General features: G+C 38.4%; 3 protein-coding genes across 4 annotated transcripts; 2 read left to right on the plus strand and 1 right to left on the minus strand.

Moving 5' to 3' along the window:
• Nucleotides 1-2,350: 2,350 nt before the first annotated feature.
• LOC113301760 (glyoxylate/hydroxypyruvate reductase HPR3-like) lies at nt 2,351-4,594 on the plus strand. The gene is made up of 2 exons (XM_026550567.1): nt 2,351-2,858; nt 3,919-4,594. Exons 1-2 carry the CDS (start codon nt 2,409-2,411, stop codon nt 4,441-4,443), a joined length of 975 nt encoding a protein of 324 aa, XP_026406352.1. The 5' UTR covers nt 2,351-2,408; the 3' UTR covers nt 4,444-4,594.
• Nucleotides 4,595-8,681: 4,087 nt separating this feature from the next.
• LOC113301823 (probable WRKY transcription factor 56) lies at nt 8,682-10,012 on the minus strand. 2 transcript variants are annotated; one of them, XM_026550651.1, is made up of 2 exons: nt 9,272-10,012; nt 8,682-9,006 (listed from the first exon to the last, which is right to left on the minus strand). In XM_026550651.1, exons 1-2 carry the CDS (start codon nt 9,865-9,867, stop codon nt 8,832-8,834), a joined length of 771 nt encoding a protein of 256 aa, XP_026406436.1. In that variant the 5' UTR covers nt 9,868-10,012; the 3' UTR covers nt 8,682-8,831. The 2 variants fall into 2 exon arrangements, with proteins under 2 accessions (XP_026406436.1, XP_026406435.1); XM_026550650.1 differs by having other exon boundaries at nt 8,682-9,009.
• Nucleotides 10,013-11,136: 1,124 nt separating this feature from the next.
• LOC113303539 (glyoxylate/hydroxypyruvate reductase HPR3-like) lies at nt 11,137-12,527 on the plus strand. Its single transcript, XM_026552570.1, has 2 exons — nt 11,137-11,621; nt 11,806-12,527. Exons 1-2 carry the CDS (start codon nt 11,172-11,174, stop codon nt 11,884-11,886), a joined length of 531 nt encoding a protein of 176 aa, XP_026408355.1. The 5' UTR covers nt 11,137-11,171; the 3' UTR covers nt 11,887-12,527.
• The last annotated feature ends 2,891 nt before the right edge of the window (nt 12,528-15,418 follow it).

Raw genomic sequence — 15,418 nt, forward strand, 5'->3', positions numbered from 1 at the left:
CGTCACCCCTTCTGGCATAAGATCTGGTCCCTTCTTGATAGTGCATGTTTGATAGTCTCCATATAGATGATGACCCCCTTCTGGCATAAGAGATGGATTTTTTTTATAGAGGATGTTTGATTTTCCACATATTTTTTCTTCATGCGAACAAGAATGTGATTTTGAAGACTTTACTTGGGGATCATTAGCTGTCCTTTTCTTTGATAGTTACATAACCTATATATAGGTGGTTATTCGTAAAAAACCATGGATTTGAAAGATCACAAAATCTCTATATTATATTTATCATTTGTTTTGTGAGATAAAATCAATTAGGTTATGGAACATGAAAACCCTAATCGTTGAGGAGATTTTCTAAAGAGAATAGAAGTTTTGCTAGATGATTTAGCCGATCATCTTATAAACAGAATTAGCGTTCTGCTAAAATATTTACAAGAGAAATTCAAAAAGAATCAATGTTATGTTAGGAGGTTTAAGGGTGCACGAACACAACTGAAGCAGGTATTACATCTAGTCCGAAATCTGGTAGTAGGTAATTGGTGTAACAACTTAAATCACTGCACTTTTAATATGGACTAGGTCCCGAGGTTTTTCTGCATAATCATAATTTCCTCGTTAACAAAACTTTCTGGTGTCTGTATAATTTTTTTCTTCGAATTATATTGTTTTATCTTTATAACTGCAATATCACATGTTGTATGTCGTTAATCTTAGATAGTATTAACTCAATTGTATAGAACATATGAGACTCATTCTTGTTGGTTTGTGTCATGAGATATAGTTTACAAGACTTGTTCTTGTTGGGGTTCGGTTCATGTATAGTTCGGGTATATACTAGGTTTACCTTGTTAGAACAATTTTGTAACCGAATGTATTGATTGTACAAGGATTGTCCATATAGGTTTCCGAATGAAAGAGTTGGTGGTGCACTAGTTAATTACCTTCTCATTTCCATATCCTTTCAAACACATCATACAGGATGGCTGATTCAGTCACACAAACATGGGCATGTGGGGGGAGGAGGAGGGACGTAACTTCAGGGATTTTGGTATGGTGATCTACGACACGAGTAAAAAATACCCAGATGTTTCTCACCTCTGAATAGAATAGTCGGTCGAGAATATTATGGGAATCAAGAAATGTACTCGACTCATCCTTGTTTATTCCACTAATCACTGATGAGAAACTTATCGCTCCCCTCATCCTTATCCCCCGACTTGAGATCAGAGAGTTGAGCTATAAATATGTTATCAATCGATCTTGCTAAACACACCTCTTGGATATTCTTCTGCAACCAAGAATTACTCTGGTCTCTTCCTGCTTCCCTTATTGGGACCAACCCTGATTCAGTCACCCTTGCGGATGAAACCGTGCTTGAAAGACCATAAGATTAGTTTAGGAAAAGACTATTCATGTTCAACCTTCTGCAACTCATAAATCCATAAAATCTCACTTCTACTCATACACAATTTTAGGTACCTATAGTAGTATAATAGAAGTGTAGGTTCTAATAAGTACTGATATATACTGTAAAGTTTTGATAAATTAATCTTGGATAAATTGGTAACCTTACAGTTTTCTTTTCTTCTTTTCAAGACCTCACTTGGCCATGTTATTTTAACAACTTCGTTAGACTTATAAGCATAATAAAAAATTTAGGTTCTTACACATGATTCTCCGTATAGGGTGATTTCAAGTTATCCATCCTCGGATGAAACACTCCTTGATTTTTTTTTTTCCGGATAAAGCACTTTGGATGAGCCGGTAGATGTATCCTTTCGCTTTTGTGGTCCTTTGTATTTTTATTTTTTATTTTTTTGCTTCTTTTTTGTGGTTTTTGCTTTATGTACTACTCCCGAGTTATTTTTTTTTTCATTAATGAATTCTAATAGTAAGTTTTGCTTTTGAAAAAATGCAGCCAATATGTATCTTGCATAGGTCAAGTGTGGTTCTGATGTAAGTAGAAGTATGCAATGCAACTGAAAATAAGTTCGATCGAAAAGAAATAGGGCACATGAGAAAGAGCCAACAGCTTCCAACTTTTGCACATTAAAACAAATCTCACCGCACATTTACATATTAGAAATAAAAATATTTTTAATAAAAAAGCAGACACCAAAAAAATTTACTTCATAAAGAGTTAACTTTTTCTTATTTCAAGGTCTTTTCAAAATTGCGTCCCCAAACTAATTTTTGGAATCTCAACCGTTAAAGTCGAAAAAATGTGTATCAAAACGCTCTGTTAATCTATAGCTCAAATAACCAACAATTTTTACATACCCACACTTGTCGGTAGGATAACCTAGCTAGCTAGCTAGTGGAGTAATCTAGACATCCGGTGGACCATAACAACAACAGTAATTGTCTTTAACAAAAGTTTCCAGTTCTTGCTCAAGAATTCAATTTCGATGGAAACAAGGAGGGATGAGTTACCAATTGTTCTAACCCTACATCCATTCCCATTCTTGCCTTCATTTGAAGAACAATTCTCCAAAAAATTCAAAACTCTAAAAAGAACTGATCTTTCAATACCTTTAACTGAATTCCTAACCACACATTGTGAATCCGTACAAGCTCTAGTATGTGGTGGTGGTGCTCCTGTTCCAATTGAAACCCTCAATTGTTTACCTTCTCTAGGTTGTGTATTAACAACAAGTGCTGGTCTTGATCATATCGATTTGGTTGAGTGCAAAAGAAGAGGTATTGCTGTTTGTAACGCTGGTACTGCTTACTCTGAAGATGTAGCCGATCTTGCTGTTGGCCTTTTAATTGATGTTCTTAGAAGAATTTCGTCCGCTGATCGATTTGTTCGCGCTGGGCTTTGGCCTGTCAAGGGCGATTTTCCTCTTGGTTCAAAGGTTCTCTATTTTCTTTTTTGAACTACATAAAGTGAAATTGCATTTTTTTTCTTCTTTTAAATGGAATAGTCTTGGGCCTCTTGGCTAGTTCTTTAGCACGAACCACCATGGCTGTCCAAATTCTGTTGCGATTTGATTGGTTTTGAATCAGGTATACATGTGAATTTTGGTTTGGTTGCATGTTATAATTTTGAATCAGAACCCCTTGAATCAAAGTTGGGTATCTTGAATGGTGCATTACGCACTTGTCAGTTGGATAGCGAATACTTTCTTGTTTCTTCGGAGTCAGCAGCATAGTTGTGTTGGTGTAGCTGTGTAGGTGGAATTGAGTTGCTGCCCCGACGTGTCTAATGGCAAGGGCGGCAACCAGAGGAAATTTCAGCCTCCTGGATTTCTATTCAATTAGTAGTTTTATGGATAGATAGATTCAAATCAGTGAAGTACTGAAATTTCTATGTAGGATTCTGCCTACTTATTTAGAGCTCAAGTCAGTTCCGAATTGCAAATATTCTTTCTTTCCAATTGGACTAAGCCATGTTGTTGAAATTTTGTTGCAATCATTGAATAGTTTTGAATTTCACCCTTTATCTTTATAAGTACTTGTGCAATTTGGTCACATGTTAAAATTTTCCAAACAAAAAACTCCTTGAATCAAAGTTATATGAAAACCTTAGATATAGGGAAATTCTGCAACGGTGTATTACGTGTCTATCAGTTAGATAGCGAACCTTATTATTTCATGAGACCCAGCAGCGCAGTTACATTGGTGTAAGTTCGAATTGAGTTGGCTACATCCCTAAAGGCAAGGATGACAACTAGAGAAAGATCCCAGCCTTCCGGATTTTATTCGAGTAAAAATGGACAATATTGGTTTCATGGATAGATAGATTAACATCAGTTGTGTGAAGTACTGAAATTTTATATAGGATTGTGGTGTCTAATTTAGAGCTCAGACAATTCCTCATTACAAGTATCTTTTTCTCTTACTTTTCTTGTTAAATTGATATGAAACATTACAAAAGATAATTTTCCAATGTGATTGACATTTGAATCCTCGCAGTTGCGTCGAAAGAGAGTGGGGATCGTTGGGCTAGGAAGTATTGGCTCCGAGGTGGCAAAAAGACTTGCAGCGTTTGGCTGCATCATCTCGTACAACTCGAGGAATAAGAAATCAACTGTTCCATTCCCTTACTATTCCAGTGTAACCGATCTCGCATCCAACAGCGATATCCTTGTCCTTTGCTGTGAACTAAACGAAGAAACATTCCACATTATTAACAAAACTGTAATGTTGGCACTGGGAAAGAAAGGAATCATCATAAATGTGGGAAGAGGAGCCTTAATCGACGAGAAAGAACTTGTGAGGTGTTTGATTCAAGGAGATATAGGAGGTGCTGGTTTTGATGTGTTTGAAAATGAACCTCATGTTCCTACAGAGCTTTTAGAATTAGATAATGTTGTATTATCTCCACATAAAGCTGTGGTAACTCCAGAATCATTTTCAGCTCTACATGAACTGTTGATAGCAAACTTAGACGCTTTCTTCTCGGGTAAACCCTTGTTGTCATTAGTCAAGAACAAGTGAACATAGTCTTCTGTAGGCTGAACTTTGCAGTTCTTAAACGACATATCTCATAGATACATGTGTAACGGAGTTTATATGCGCACCCATCATTTTATATTTTGTCGTTGTTGGAGGAACAGAATTGTCCTCTATGGAAATATTTTAAGCACCATTTAATATTACACTGGACATACATTTGATCAAATATAAAAGAGCAGCCAACTTCATTAACCTTGAACAATCTATAGAGATGATTGCACAACTTTGAAGTGAATTTAAGGGCTGTTTGCTATGATATTTGGTCGTGCGGGATCAAAAGCTGAAACGTTATGGAGGAATTCACACGCAACAATCAGCATAAATGCCCAATCTTCTATTTACGTTATGTTGGAAAAGGTTCAAAAGTATACCGAAATCCCAGTTTGTTGCCTCCTTATGTGAAGCAAATTCTGAAACAAATGAAGCGAGAAAATGTGTGAAAATCCATGTCGAACGTGACTCACATGACTAGGTGGCCGCTGTCCACTGTTGTTCTCACAGCTTGGTGATTATGATCATTTTGTCAGGAACGGGTACCATGTGGAACCGGCAGCTAGACTTGTAGGTACACAAAATGTATTCGCCACGTGTTCGCACGAGATGGTTCGAATAAGAGTAGGAAATCTTACCAAAAGATCCCCGTATCCTTCCCGATAATGTCTGGCAGTGACTTGTCAAATCAATTGTCAGAGCTACTTTTATCATTCTCGAATCTGCGAAGTTCATAGGATCGCCCGAAGTACATGGATCTGAATATGAAAGAGCACTGCGAAATAAATCCGGGACACAAGGAACAAGTTGGAGTAGCCAACAAGATATCTTCCACGAGACTGAATAGGCAAAGTGAGATTACTTGGACAAGAAGACGGTTGACGAAGTATGTGGATTACTGAGCAAGAAAAGAGACAGCTGTCCCGACAAGCTACCATGATTATCGGCGAAAAGGTGGGAAAAAATCTATGGAAAATGGTTTGGGAGAAGTAAAAAGCAAATTCATGTGAAATGTGTGATCTCCGGCGAAGTAAAATGAGCTTTCTTCCACTAACTAGTTTGCCTATAAATAGGGACCTTTGGTCATTGTAAGGGGGTTGGATTTTAGTGGTGGGTGAGGTATCGTCTAGGGTGAGGATATTAGGGTTTACTTGAATTTCCATACTTGTATTATTTTCTTGAATTCTATTGAATAAAAGGATCCCATCAAAATGTATTCGCCACGTGTTCGCACGAGATGGTTCAAATAGGAGTAGGAAATCTTACCAAAAGATCCCCGTACCCTTTCCGAGAATGTCTGTTAGTGACATGTCAAATCAGTTGTCAGAGCTACTTTCATCATTCTCGGATCTGCGAAGTCCATAGGATCACCCGAAGTAAATGGATTTGAATATGAAAGAGCACTGTGAAATAAATCTGGGACACAAGGAACAAGTTGGAGTAGCCAACAAGATATCTTCCACGAGACTGAATAGGCGAAGTGAGATTACTTGGACAAGAATACGGTCGACGAATTATGTGGATTACTGAGCAAGAAAAGAGACAGTTGTCCCGACAAGCTACCATGATTATCGGCGAAAAGGAGGGAAAAACTTTATGGAAAATGGTTTGGGCGAAGTAAAAAGCAAATTCATGTGAAATGTGTGATCTCCGGCGAAGTAAAATGAGCTGTCTTCCACTAACTACTTTGCCTATAAATAGGGACCTTTGGTCATTGTAAGGGGGGTTGGATTTTAGTTGTGGGTGAGGTATTGTCTAGGGTGAGGATATTAGGGTTTACTTGAATTTCCATACTTGTATTATTTTCTTAAATTCTATTGAATAAAAGGATTTCGACAAAATGTACTCCCCACGTGTTCGCACGAAATGGTTCGATTAGGAGTAGGAAATACGCATTCACGAAGAAAATGGAAGAAGCTTGAATCAAGAAGTCTTAAATGAACTACGAGATATGAGGGCACTGATAAACAACTCCTGGAGAGGTGGAAGAGTGCAGCTAGCAGAGGCAATAGAGGAGGCCGACAAATCTCCGTTCACTTACGAGATAACACATGCAAACATTCCTGAGAAATGTGTATTACCAACTTTCGCGAGCATATTCAGTGGATCAGAAAGTGTTGTACAACATTTAAAGCAATATACCCTCTCGTTGATTCAGTGGGGACGAAATGATGCAATACTGTGTAAGTACTTTCCGGCGAGCTTGACTGGAGAAGCGTTGGCTTGGTTTGACGGATTGCCGGAGAGATCAATTTCATCGTTTAAATACTTACAGAGGATATTTCTGACAACGTATATAAGCAATAACATGCTGAGACCGGGGATTGAAACCCTGTTCATCTTGAGACGAAGGCCAGGGGAGAGCTTGCGAGCACTAGTAACGAGATGGAGAACAGTGTGCAGCGAACTCGCAGGAAGGGTTGACGAGTTGTGAATGCCCTAATCCCGACCGATCTGATGTACACTCAAATATTCATAATCCGAAACTCATTAACCATGAACGAGTTGAGATAGTATCAGGAGGAATACATATCATTGGAAGAAAAGCAGAGGCAGGTTAGCGAAGTTATGCCAATCCCAGCGAAGGAAGGAGCTTCTCGTCTTTTACCAAGAACGGTACATACCGTGGAAGACAATTCAAAATATGAGAAATGGGAAACTTCAAATGTAATCCCTACAAATATGGTAGCTGTGTCAAGTGGAGATCAAGAGTGGATTGATCAAAATCTCATATATGAAGAACCAAGACGAAGAAATTATGAGCCGCGAGGTAACAACACGAGATATCAACAAAGAAACAACCAAGAACCAAGATTTGAAGAACGAAGACCGAACGCACCAGCTTTTGAGGATGTGAAGCTTCCTAGACTCAATACTACTGTAGAGAAAGTGTGGGAAACGATAGTGTTGACAGAAGAGATTCCTCCACCACCGAACCTAGGAAGGGAGCCACCCCCAGGAAATAGGAGTCACGAATTCTGTAGATACATCGCTTTCACGGACACCACACGAATGACTGCAGAAAAATTCGAAGAATCATACTTCGCCTGATAGATCAAGAAAAGCTCGCACGCTTTTTAGAAAAGCAGGCGCCATTTCCACCACCACCACCTCGTGATAACAATCAGAATCAAGCACAGGTGTACCGAATTGAAATAGATCAAGGAGTACATAGATTGAATTGTAATTCGATAATACATTCAGCAAAGAACATCCAGGATTTTCATGACAACATACTTAAAAGAGTGCACAAGAGAGACTTTGAAGGGAACGAGGTATTCAGTGTCGCGAAGAAAGATCCCTTAGAGGAATGGCAGAAGAGAGAGATCTCATTCTCAGCTCAAGACGCACCTGAAGGATGAATTTCGCATACAGATCTGTTGGTTATAACTTTGAACTTCAGAAAATATTCGAGATGGGAGGATGACTCTGTCGAAGGAAGGAAGATTTGGGAAATAGATAGAATCTTAGTGGATACGGGAAGCTCTATTAATATACTCTTTTACCATGCGTTTAAAACGATGGGATACAAAGATTTCGACTTCGTACCCTCAACATACAATATATATGGGTTTAATGGAGTCGCATCAAGGCCAAAGGGAGAATTAGTCGTGAAAATCTTTGCAGGAGAATTGGACAAAAGTTACAGTTTGCGTGCTGGACGTGGACTCACCTTATAATGCCCTTATAGGCAGACCCTGGATCCACGGAATAAAATGTGTGGCGTCGATTTTTCATCAAGCCATACGGTTCCCAATGCCAAGTGCGATAGGGGAGATCAAGGGGGATCAAAGGGATGCTCGAGATTGTAACAAAAAGGACGTCCATAACTAGGAAGAAAGCTTAAGAAGGAAGATAGAACAGAGGAAGAGAGTGTCAGAAGCAAATAAAGAAGAACGAATGATGATATTCACGATCGGGGTAGACGAAGAATGATGAATTCTCTCATTTTTAGTAGGAATGTAGAGTTTTATACGAGGAACATGTTACTAAAATATTAGCTTTAAATTCATTGCCGGATGGATTTGGTAGAAAAAATGACAACCATGTCAACGGAGTATGTCATTATAACCATGTCACCGGATCCTTCACCTAATATATATAGTGCTCTGTTGTTGCCATTGTTGTGGCCAAGAGAAAGAAAATCTTGATAGAAAAAAAGGAAGAATTAAAAATAAGAAAATAAAACAAAGATGGTGCATATACTGAAGTACTAAAAACTGAGAATGCATTGTGGTTTGAAGTATATAGGACTGCATATACATATATATGGATATATCTAAGTAAATTCAAAGACATATTAACAAGTTCGCATGTCTGGTCCTTGAATATTTGATCAGTTAGTTAAACACGAGTGTACATGCAAGTGTGTATAAGGATTAGAACCTAGCAAGGAACTGCATTTGCCTTAGAAGAGGACTTAAAGTCTCCATTAGTTTCTCGCACGGATGATTATGAACACCTTCATATGTTGTCACCACAATGCTGGTGTCCTTCGAAAGACGTTGAATCTGTTTCTTGACATTGCATGTATGATGCGTACAACGGTAGTAACTTCTTCTCTCATGTAAGGAAAAAAAAACATAATTAGCAAAACAAGCAGAACTGCATTGTTCGTGAATGGTTTAGTTATGGGATTTCAGTTTCTTTCGGACATCTTATAGTGGCTCTTGTAGCTGAGCACCCTTTTTGTGTATCAGTTTTTCCGTATCATGCATCTTTGTTTGGCCAACAAAAATTAAAAAGAACATGACTAATATTAAATGAGAACAATACATCTTCTTATATAGCTACATATACATATATATATATATATTACCTGGGATAGATGCTGTTCTTGACAGCTTTCTGTCCATATTTCCTCCACCGATACCCATCGTCTAAGATATCTTCGACACTCTTTGTCTGAAAGGCAAACCTAGTAGGTCTATGCACCTTTTTCTTAATTCTGTTAAACTTCCCTGCAACCTTATTACTAGTACTACTATCTTTACCCATACTACCACAGCCTTTTTCTTCGGGTGCTTCTGCTTCTTCTCGATCATTCTGGTCATGGCCTACTCTTGTTACAACAGATGATGTGGAGGCTGTAGTTCCCGTGGCTAACATATGACTTCCGGTTAATCCGATAGATGAGTTAAGGTTGTTGTTATAACCAGACAGAAGACTAACCCAATCTATGTCCATTAAAGAGTTAATCTGTTGTTGTTGTTGCTGCTGCTGCTGCTGTTGCTGTTGTTGTTGGAGGTGGTTTATAAGTAGTGATGATGAATTTTGGTGACCAAGTAACGATGATAATGGTGGTGGCGGTGTATCGAAAAATAAATTATTATTAGGGTATTGATATTGCTGTTCATGATCAAGTTCTGTAGGTTGAAATGGTGGTGGTGTGGTTGTATCTTGTGTAGGTTCCATGATTCCGATGAGAAGTGAAACTTTTTGCAGGTTTTGAAAACAAAAAGAATAGACGAACTTACTACTAGTGCAAAGCTTTGGAATTTATGTCTGAATTAGTTTGAGACAAAAAAAGGTGATAATGGAAGGTGAGAATAGGTTGGCCAGACACAAAGCAATGTGGTGATGACTTATTCATCATGTTGTGTATGTAGTAGTTTGATGGAGAGGAGAGGAGTCTTGTAGCTTACAAACCAAAGATTTGAAGAAGGACCAACTATGTCCAACTACATTCTACCTACTTCTGTTCAACTGCTAAGTCTGAAAAGGAGACGTACGTACGCAAAGAAACATAATATGTTTGATATCGTTATCCCCAATGCATGGAGATGGACAGATGGAGTATACTTTAAGTTTGTGTCTCTCACCTGGCTTTCTATACCATCCATGCATATGGTGGTTCACAGTGCACATTATAAAGTTTACTTTTGTTTCTCATTCACTAAATTGCCGCTTCTGCAAAATTTACTGTGAAGACTGGTAGTAGAAAATGCAGAGTCCTATAAAAGTTGGTAGGGATTTTATCTAGGATGTAACAGCTTGTTTGTTTGACCATTTGATTTTTAAGTTTTTATCTAGCTCGCTGAGTGACTCCCTAACATGAAACCGTTTGAATCAGGAAACAAAAGTGTCATTGGATCAAGCCACACACTGACTAGTATTTTTTCTGAATCAGATCTCATCTGACTCAAAAAATAAACACATTGAGTCAAATCCAGTAAAATCAGATGATTTCAATCAGGTTTTAGGCATTTTCTTTTAGTGGACACATACAAATAACTCCAAAATTTTGCATTATAATTGGGATCTAACAAGTAGCTGACAATTTGGTGGGCCCCAAGAATTTTAAAAAAAAATTCCAAGGCATGTGCCTTAAGAATGTCAACCTTACAAGTGTGACAGCTCCTCACTTTGATATGCCCTGAGTTGGTGAATTTTGTAGCACTCCAAGTGCAAAAATGTACAAATCTTTGGCAATTCATTTTACAAGTGCAATTTTTTTTGCAGTAGATTTAGGCCCATCTTATGTACAAGCTGTATGTACAAGGGGAATAGAGCCGACAACAACATGTGAAACGCGGAATGTGACAGGTTCTGTTTACCCACATGTGAAGTAAACAGAAAAAATCACACACTGGTAAGAAATGTGTCAACTTCGCATCTCAATTAGTCCAATCAATCATAGGACCCAACAACTAGGTAGATCTCATTACTGCTGTTCCGAAGTAGACTCCATTGAGCTTATTTTCATCCGAAATCATCAAATGGCAACAAAACCAGAACAACTTCCATTAGTTGGTGTTCTAACACCTTTCCCATTCATCCTTTCATTTGAAGAAAAATTCTCAAACCAATTCCAAACTCTAAAACCAACTGACCCTTCAATACCCTTACATGAATTTCTCAAAAAACAGTGTCAATCTGTAAGAGCCGTTATAAGTGGAATTGAAATTGCAGTCACTAAAGAATTCCTAGATTGCTTACCTTCTTTAGGTTGTATACTTCTTACTTGTGTTGGTCTTGATAACATTGATTTGGATGAGTGTAAGAAAAGAGGTATTTTCATTGGAAATGCGGGTACTTGTTATTCAGAAGATGTTGCTGATTATGCTGTTGGTCTTTTAATTGATGTTCTTAGAAGAATTTCTTCTGGTCATCGGCTCGTTCGTTCTGGGTTATGGCCCATCAGCAAAGAGTATTCTCTGGGTTCTAAGGTTTTTTTCCCATTTTCTCTGCAGATTTTCTGTATCTTTTGGCTAAATGTTGTTATTGGTATTTTGTTTATGTTTCGATTTGCAATCTTGAGATCAAAACTGAGCTTGTAGCCAAAAATTAGTACACACAGCATGAAGTATTCAGAATTTTTTTGTATCAACAACAACATTTTGATCCTTGCAGCTAACTGGCAAGCGAATAGCAATTGTTGGGTTGGGAAGTATCGGGTCCGAGGTAGCCAAGAGACTTGTGGCGTTCAACTGAATTATCTCATACACCTCAAGGAATAAGAAGCCATCAGTTCCATTCTCCTACTATTCCAATGTTGTTGATCTCGCATCCCACAACGATGTTCTCATCTTAACGTGCGAACTGAATAAACAAACCTTTCATATCGTTGATAAGGATGTAATGTCGGCATTGGGAAAGAAGGGAATCATCATAAATGTTGGAAGAGGAGCTCTGGTTGACGAGAAGGAAATGGTGCGGTGTTTAGTGCAAGGAGAGCTTGGTGGTGCTGGGTTGGACGTATTCGAAAATGAGCCTCACGTTCCCAAAGAACTCGTTGAAATGGATAATGTTGTATTGACTCATCACAATGCTGTGGAAACTCTGGAATCATATACGGATCTCCATGAACTGGTAATTTCTAATTTGGAAGCTTTTTTCTCGAACACACCGTTGCTGTCTTTAGTCAAGTACGATTGAAATGGCTGATCCATTTTACTTCTAGGTTCAGATTTTAATGAAATGTCATGTTTAAGTTTGCAGTATTTAAACTATGTTGTAGGCTCACTAGACAAAGAAACAACTCATGGGAAGTTTTATTTGTAATTTACCTAAGCATCATTGCAAGATACTTCTTGTTTTTTTTTCTCAGAATCACTGCAAGATACTGAAAAATATACGCAAGGCAGGAAGGCGCTACAAGTGCCAAGAAACAAGATTCTTGCAGAACAAAAAAAAAAAAAAAAAATTGATTTGTGGATTAGCTTTTGGACAGATTCCGTGTAGCAGACGAATGTCTTTGGATGTGCAATTTTTTGGGTGCATTAGTTGCTGTAGTGGTATTGGTGAATACAACCTCACTGTAAGATGGGTGCATTTGGTGCACAAAATTTAGGATCCACATATCATTTTGCAAAACCAATATGAAAAGAGGGAAATTTGAAACACCTAAAAATTAATAGAAAGACAAACATAATGCCTAGTGATTTGACATGGGTGGTGGTGACATGCCAACCACCTAAGCCTGATGTTTACACCCATTAGATTAAATATCTAAGCGTGTCAAACTGTCAACATTCATTCTTCAATCTCCACTACATGACTACGAAAATCTGAACGTAAAACTGTTAAAGCTTACAAAATCTATTTCGATGGAAAGAAGGAAGGATGAATTACCACTTGCCCGATTCTACATGGGTCCGTATCTTCTGTGCCAAAAGAAAAGTGAGCCATCTGTGCTAGGCCAAAATAGCATCGCGACACCTGTTCTCTTTTATTGTAACGATAAACCTGGCTGGACTTTCCTTTTTCCACTCCTCTCGGTTAGGGAAACAGAATCACAATTGATTCAAACAATCTAAGAATTTGGAAGAGGAAAGATAAATAAATCTTTTTCTTTTTTAGAATACAATTTGGCGTAAAAGGCTAATAAAAGCCATGATTGTCTGGTACCAAATTTTGGTTAAGAAATTTCCAAGTTTATTTTTATCTGTCGCATGGTTGGTCAAGCCATCTGCTGCTTGGTTTCCTTCTCTGTAGTTGTGCTGGAAGGCATCCTGCCGAATCTGTTGTATTCTATTATGTATTTCCCCAGTCATCCCTGAGATGTGCAAAGGTGGGGGAGTAGGGGATGTGATGAAGCGTAGAAGGTTTTCTGAGTCTGTCTCGAAGAGGACCTTTGACTATTGTCTTTATGTTGTTGCCCTCGATGCTAAAAGCAGAGACCAAGTTTCTGCAGTTAAGGCATTCTTAATTCCCAAAGGTTGGGCTAGAGCCATTACAGTTCGTGCGTTAGAGTAGTCCCTGCAGATGAAACCTGCACCCGCGAAACCCGGATAACCTCTGGCCGCCCCATTTGTGTTAATCTTAATCCAGTTCATGCTTGGGTTGGATCATCATACCGAGATTGTTGAGATCCTTTTGGTGCCTCTCAAGTGGTTAAGTATCGGTGAATCTCCTGGTAGGATCGGAGGTAAGGAATCTGGTGCTGCAGAATATTCTTGTTGTTGTTTTTAAGCCCAGATTAAGATTTCCTCCGATGTTGTTTGCTTTTGGAAATATTTTAGATCATTCCTAGCTAACCATAAGGTCCAAAATAGAAAACAGAAAGAGGTGATAACAGATATTGGTGTTGATTGTTGTAGTATTTGGGCAATGGTTATCTGAGGCGTAAATGTAATTATGGAGGTATAGTTGGAAATTGGTGTGGTTGAGAGTTGAATGAGTAAAGTGTTGCAAGATGTACTCGTTGTTGTACAGTGAAATTTGCATGTGAGTCGCTGATTCCGAATCGGCGTTGCATCTGGGCAAATATCAGAATTGGTCAGATGGATTGATGTAGGAGAGAGAAGGTTGGTATACCTTCATATATTGCTTTCCACCACAAAAGCTGATTTTTTGTGGAGATGGTAGAGTCCACAAGAATTTGGTAGGTGGGAGGGTGGGGATGAGTAGGTTTATTATGGGTTAGACATTTGTATCCCGATGAAGTAGTGTATTTTCCATATTTTGAGTGTGGCCAAATAATTTGGTCCTGGAGGTTATCTTGGGGGAGGTGGATGTTTATAACTTTTTGGGCTACAAGATTGGGGAGGGTATTTAATTTTTCCTGAATCTAGTTACGAGAGATCGGATCAATGATATCAGCCACTTTCCGGAATGGGTAGCATTGTGCTGGGTCCAGGTTTGGGGAGTGAGGAATCCAGTTGGCTTCTATTGATGTTGATAATCCATTTCCAATATGATGAAATATTAATTGTTGCATGGTGGGGATGATTGATGCTAATTGTCTCCATTGAGGTCAGGAGGATGAAGGTATGGCATCAACGCCTTGTAGAAATTGGTTGCTAATCGAGATATTTTTCCGTGATTGCTAATCGAGATATTTTTCCGTGAAAAGACTTCCACGGATGAAATTAGGTTGTTCATGCAAGTTCCAAATTCTTTTCATTAGAAGAGCTTTGTTGTGATCACTGCTTTTCCTTATGCCTAGTCCTCATTCATATATTGGTTTTGTTACTTTGTCCCAACCAAGGGTGAAGTTTTTTAACTGATGAATCATGTCCCCAGAATAAATTCATGGTGATACAATCTATTTATTTGTGGACATTGATGGGTAGGTGTTTTCATAAGGTGGTTTGAGGTGGGGATTAAAGAGGTTTTAATGAGTACGAGTCTTCCAGCTTGATTGAGGCATTTTGTCATCCATCCTTTAGCTTTTCGGGATAATCTTTGTAAGAGAGGCGCAAAGGTGTGATTAAATGCTCTTCCTTGTTTGAATTGGACTTCTAAATATATTGGAGGTTTTGATGTTGCTGGCATATCGAAGAATTGCTGAATATTACTTACCTTGATCGGATCCAATCTCGGATGATGAATGATTACTGATTTGGAAGTGTTAATTACCTGGCCTGCCGAAGTTCCATAGGAGTGAAGCAGGTTCTAAAGATGGAGGTTACTCTGAGCTGAGGCTTTACAAGTGATTAGAAGATCATACGCATACATTAGATGAATAATGGGTGGTGCTTTTTTTTATATGTTAATTCCTAGAACTAGCTTTTGTTTTTGA

The sequence above is a fragment of the Papaver somniferum genome, chromosome 8 (assembly GCF_003573695.1).
Source record: "Papaver somniferum cultivar HN1 chromosome 8, ASM357369v1, whole genome shotgun sequence".
In the NCBI taxonomy this organism is placed as follows: Eukaryota; Viridiplantae; Streptophyta; class Magnoliopsida; order Ranunculales; family Papaveraceae; genus Papaver; species Papaver somniferum.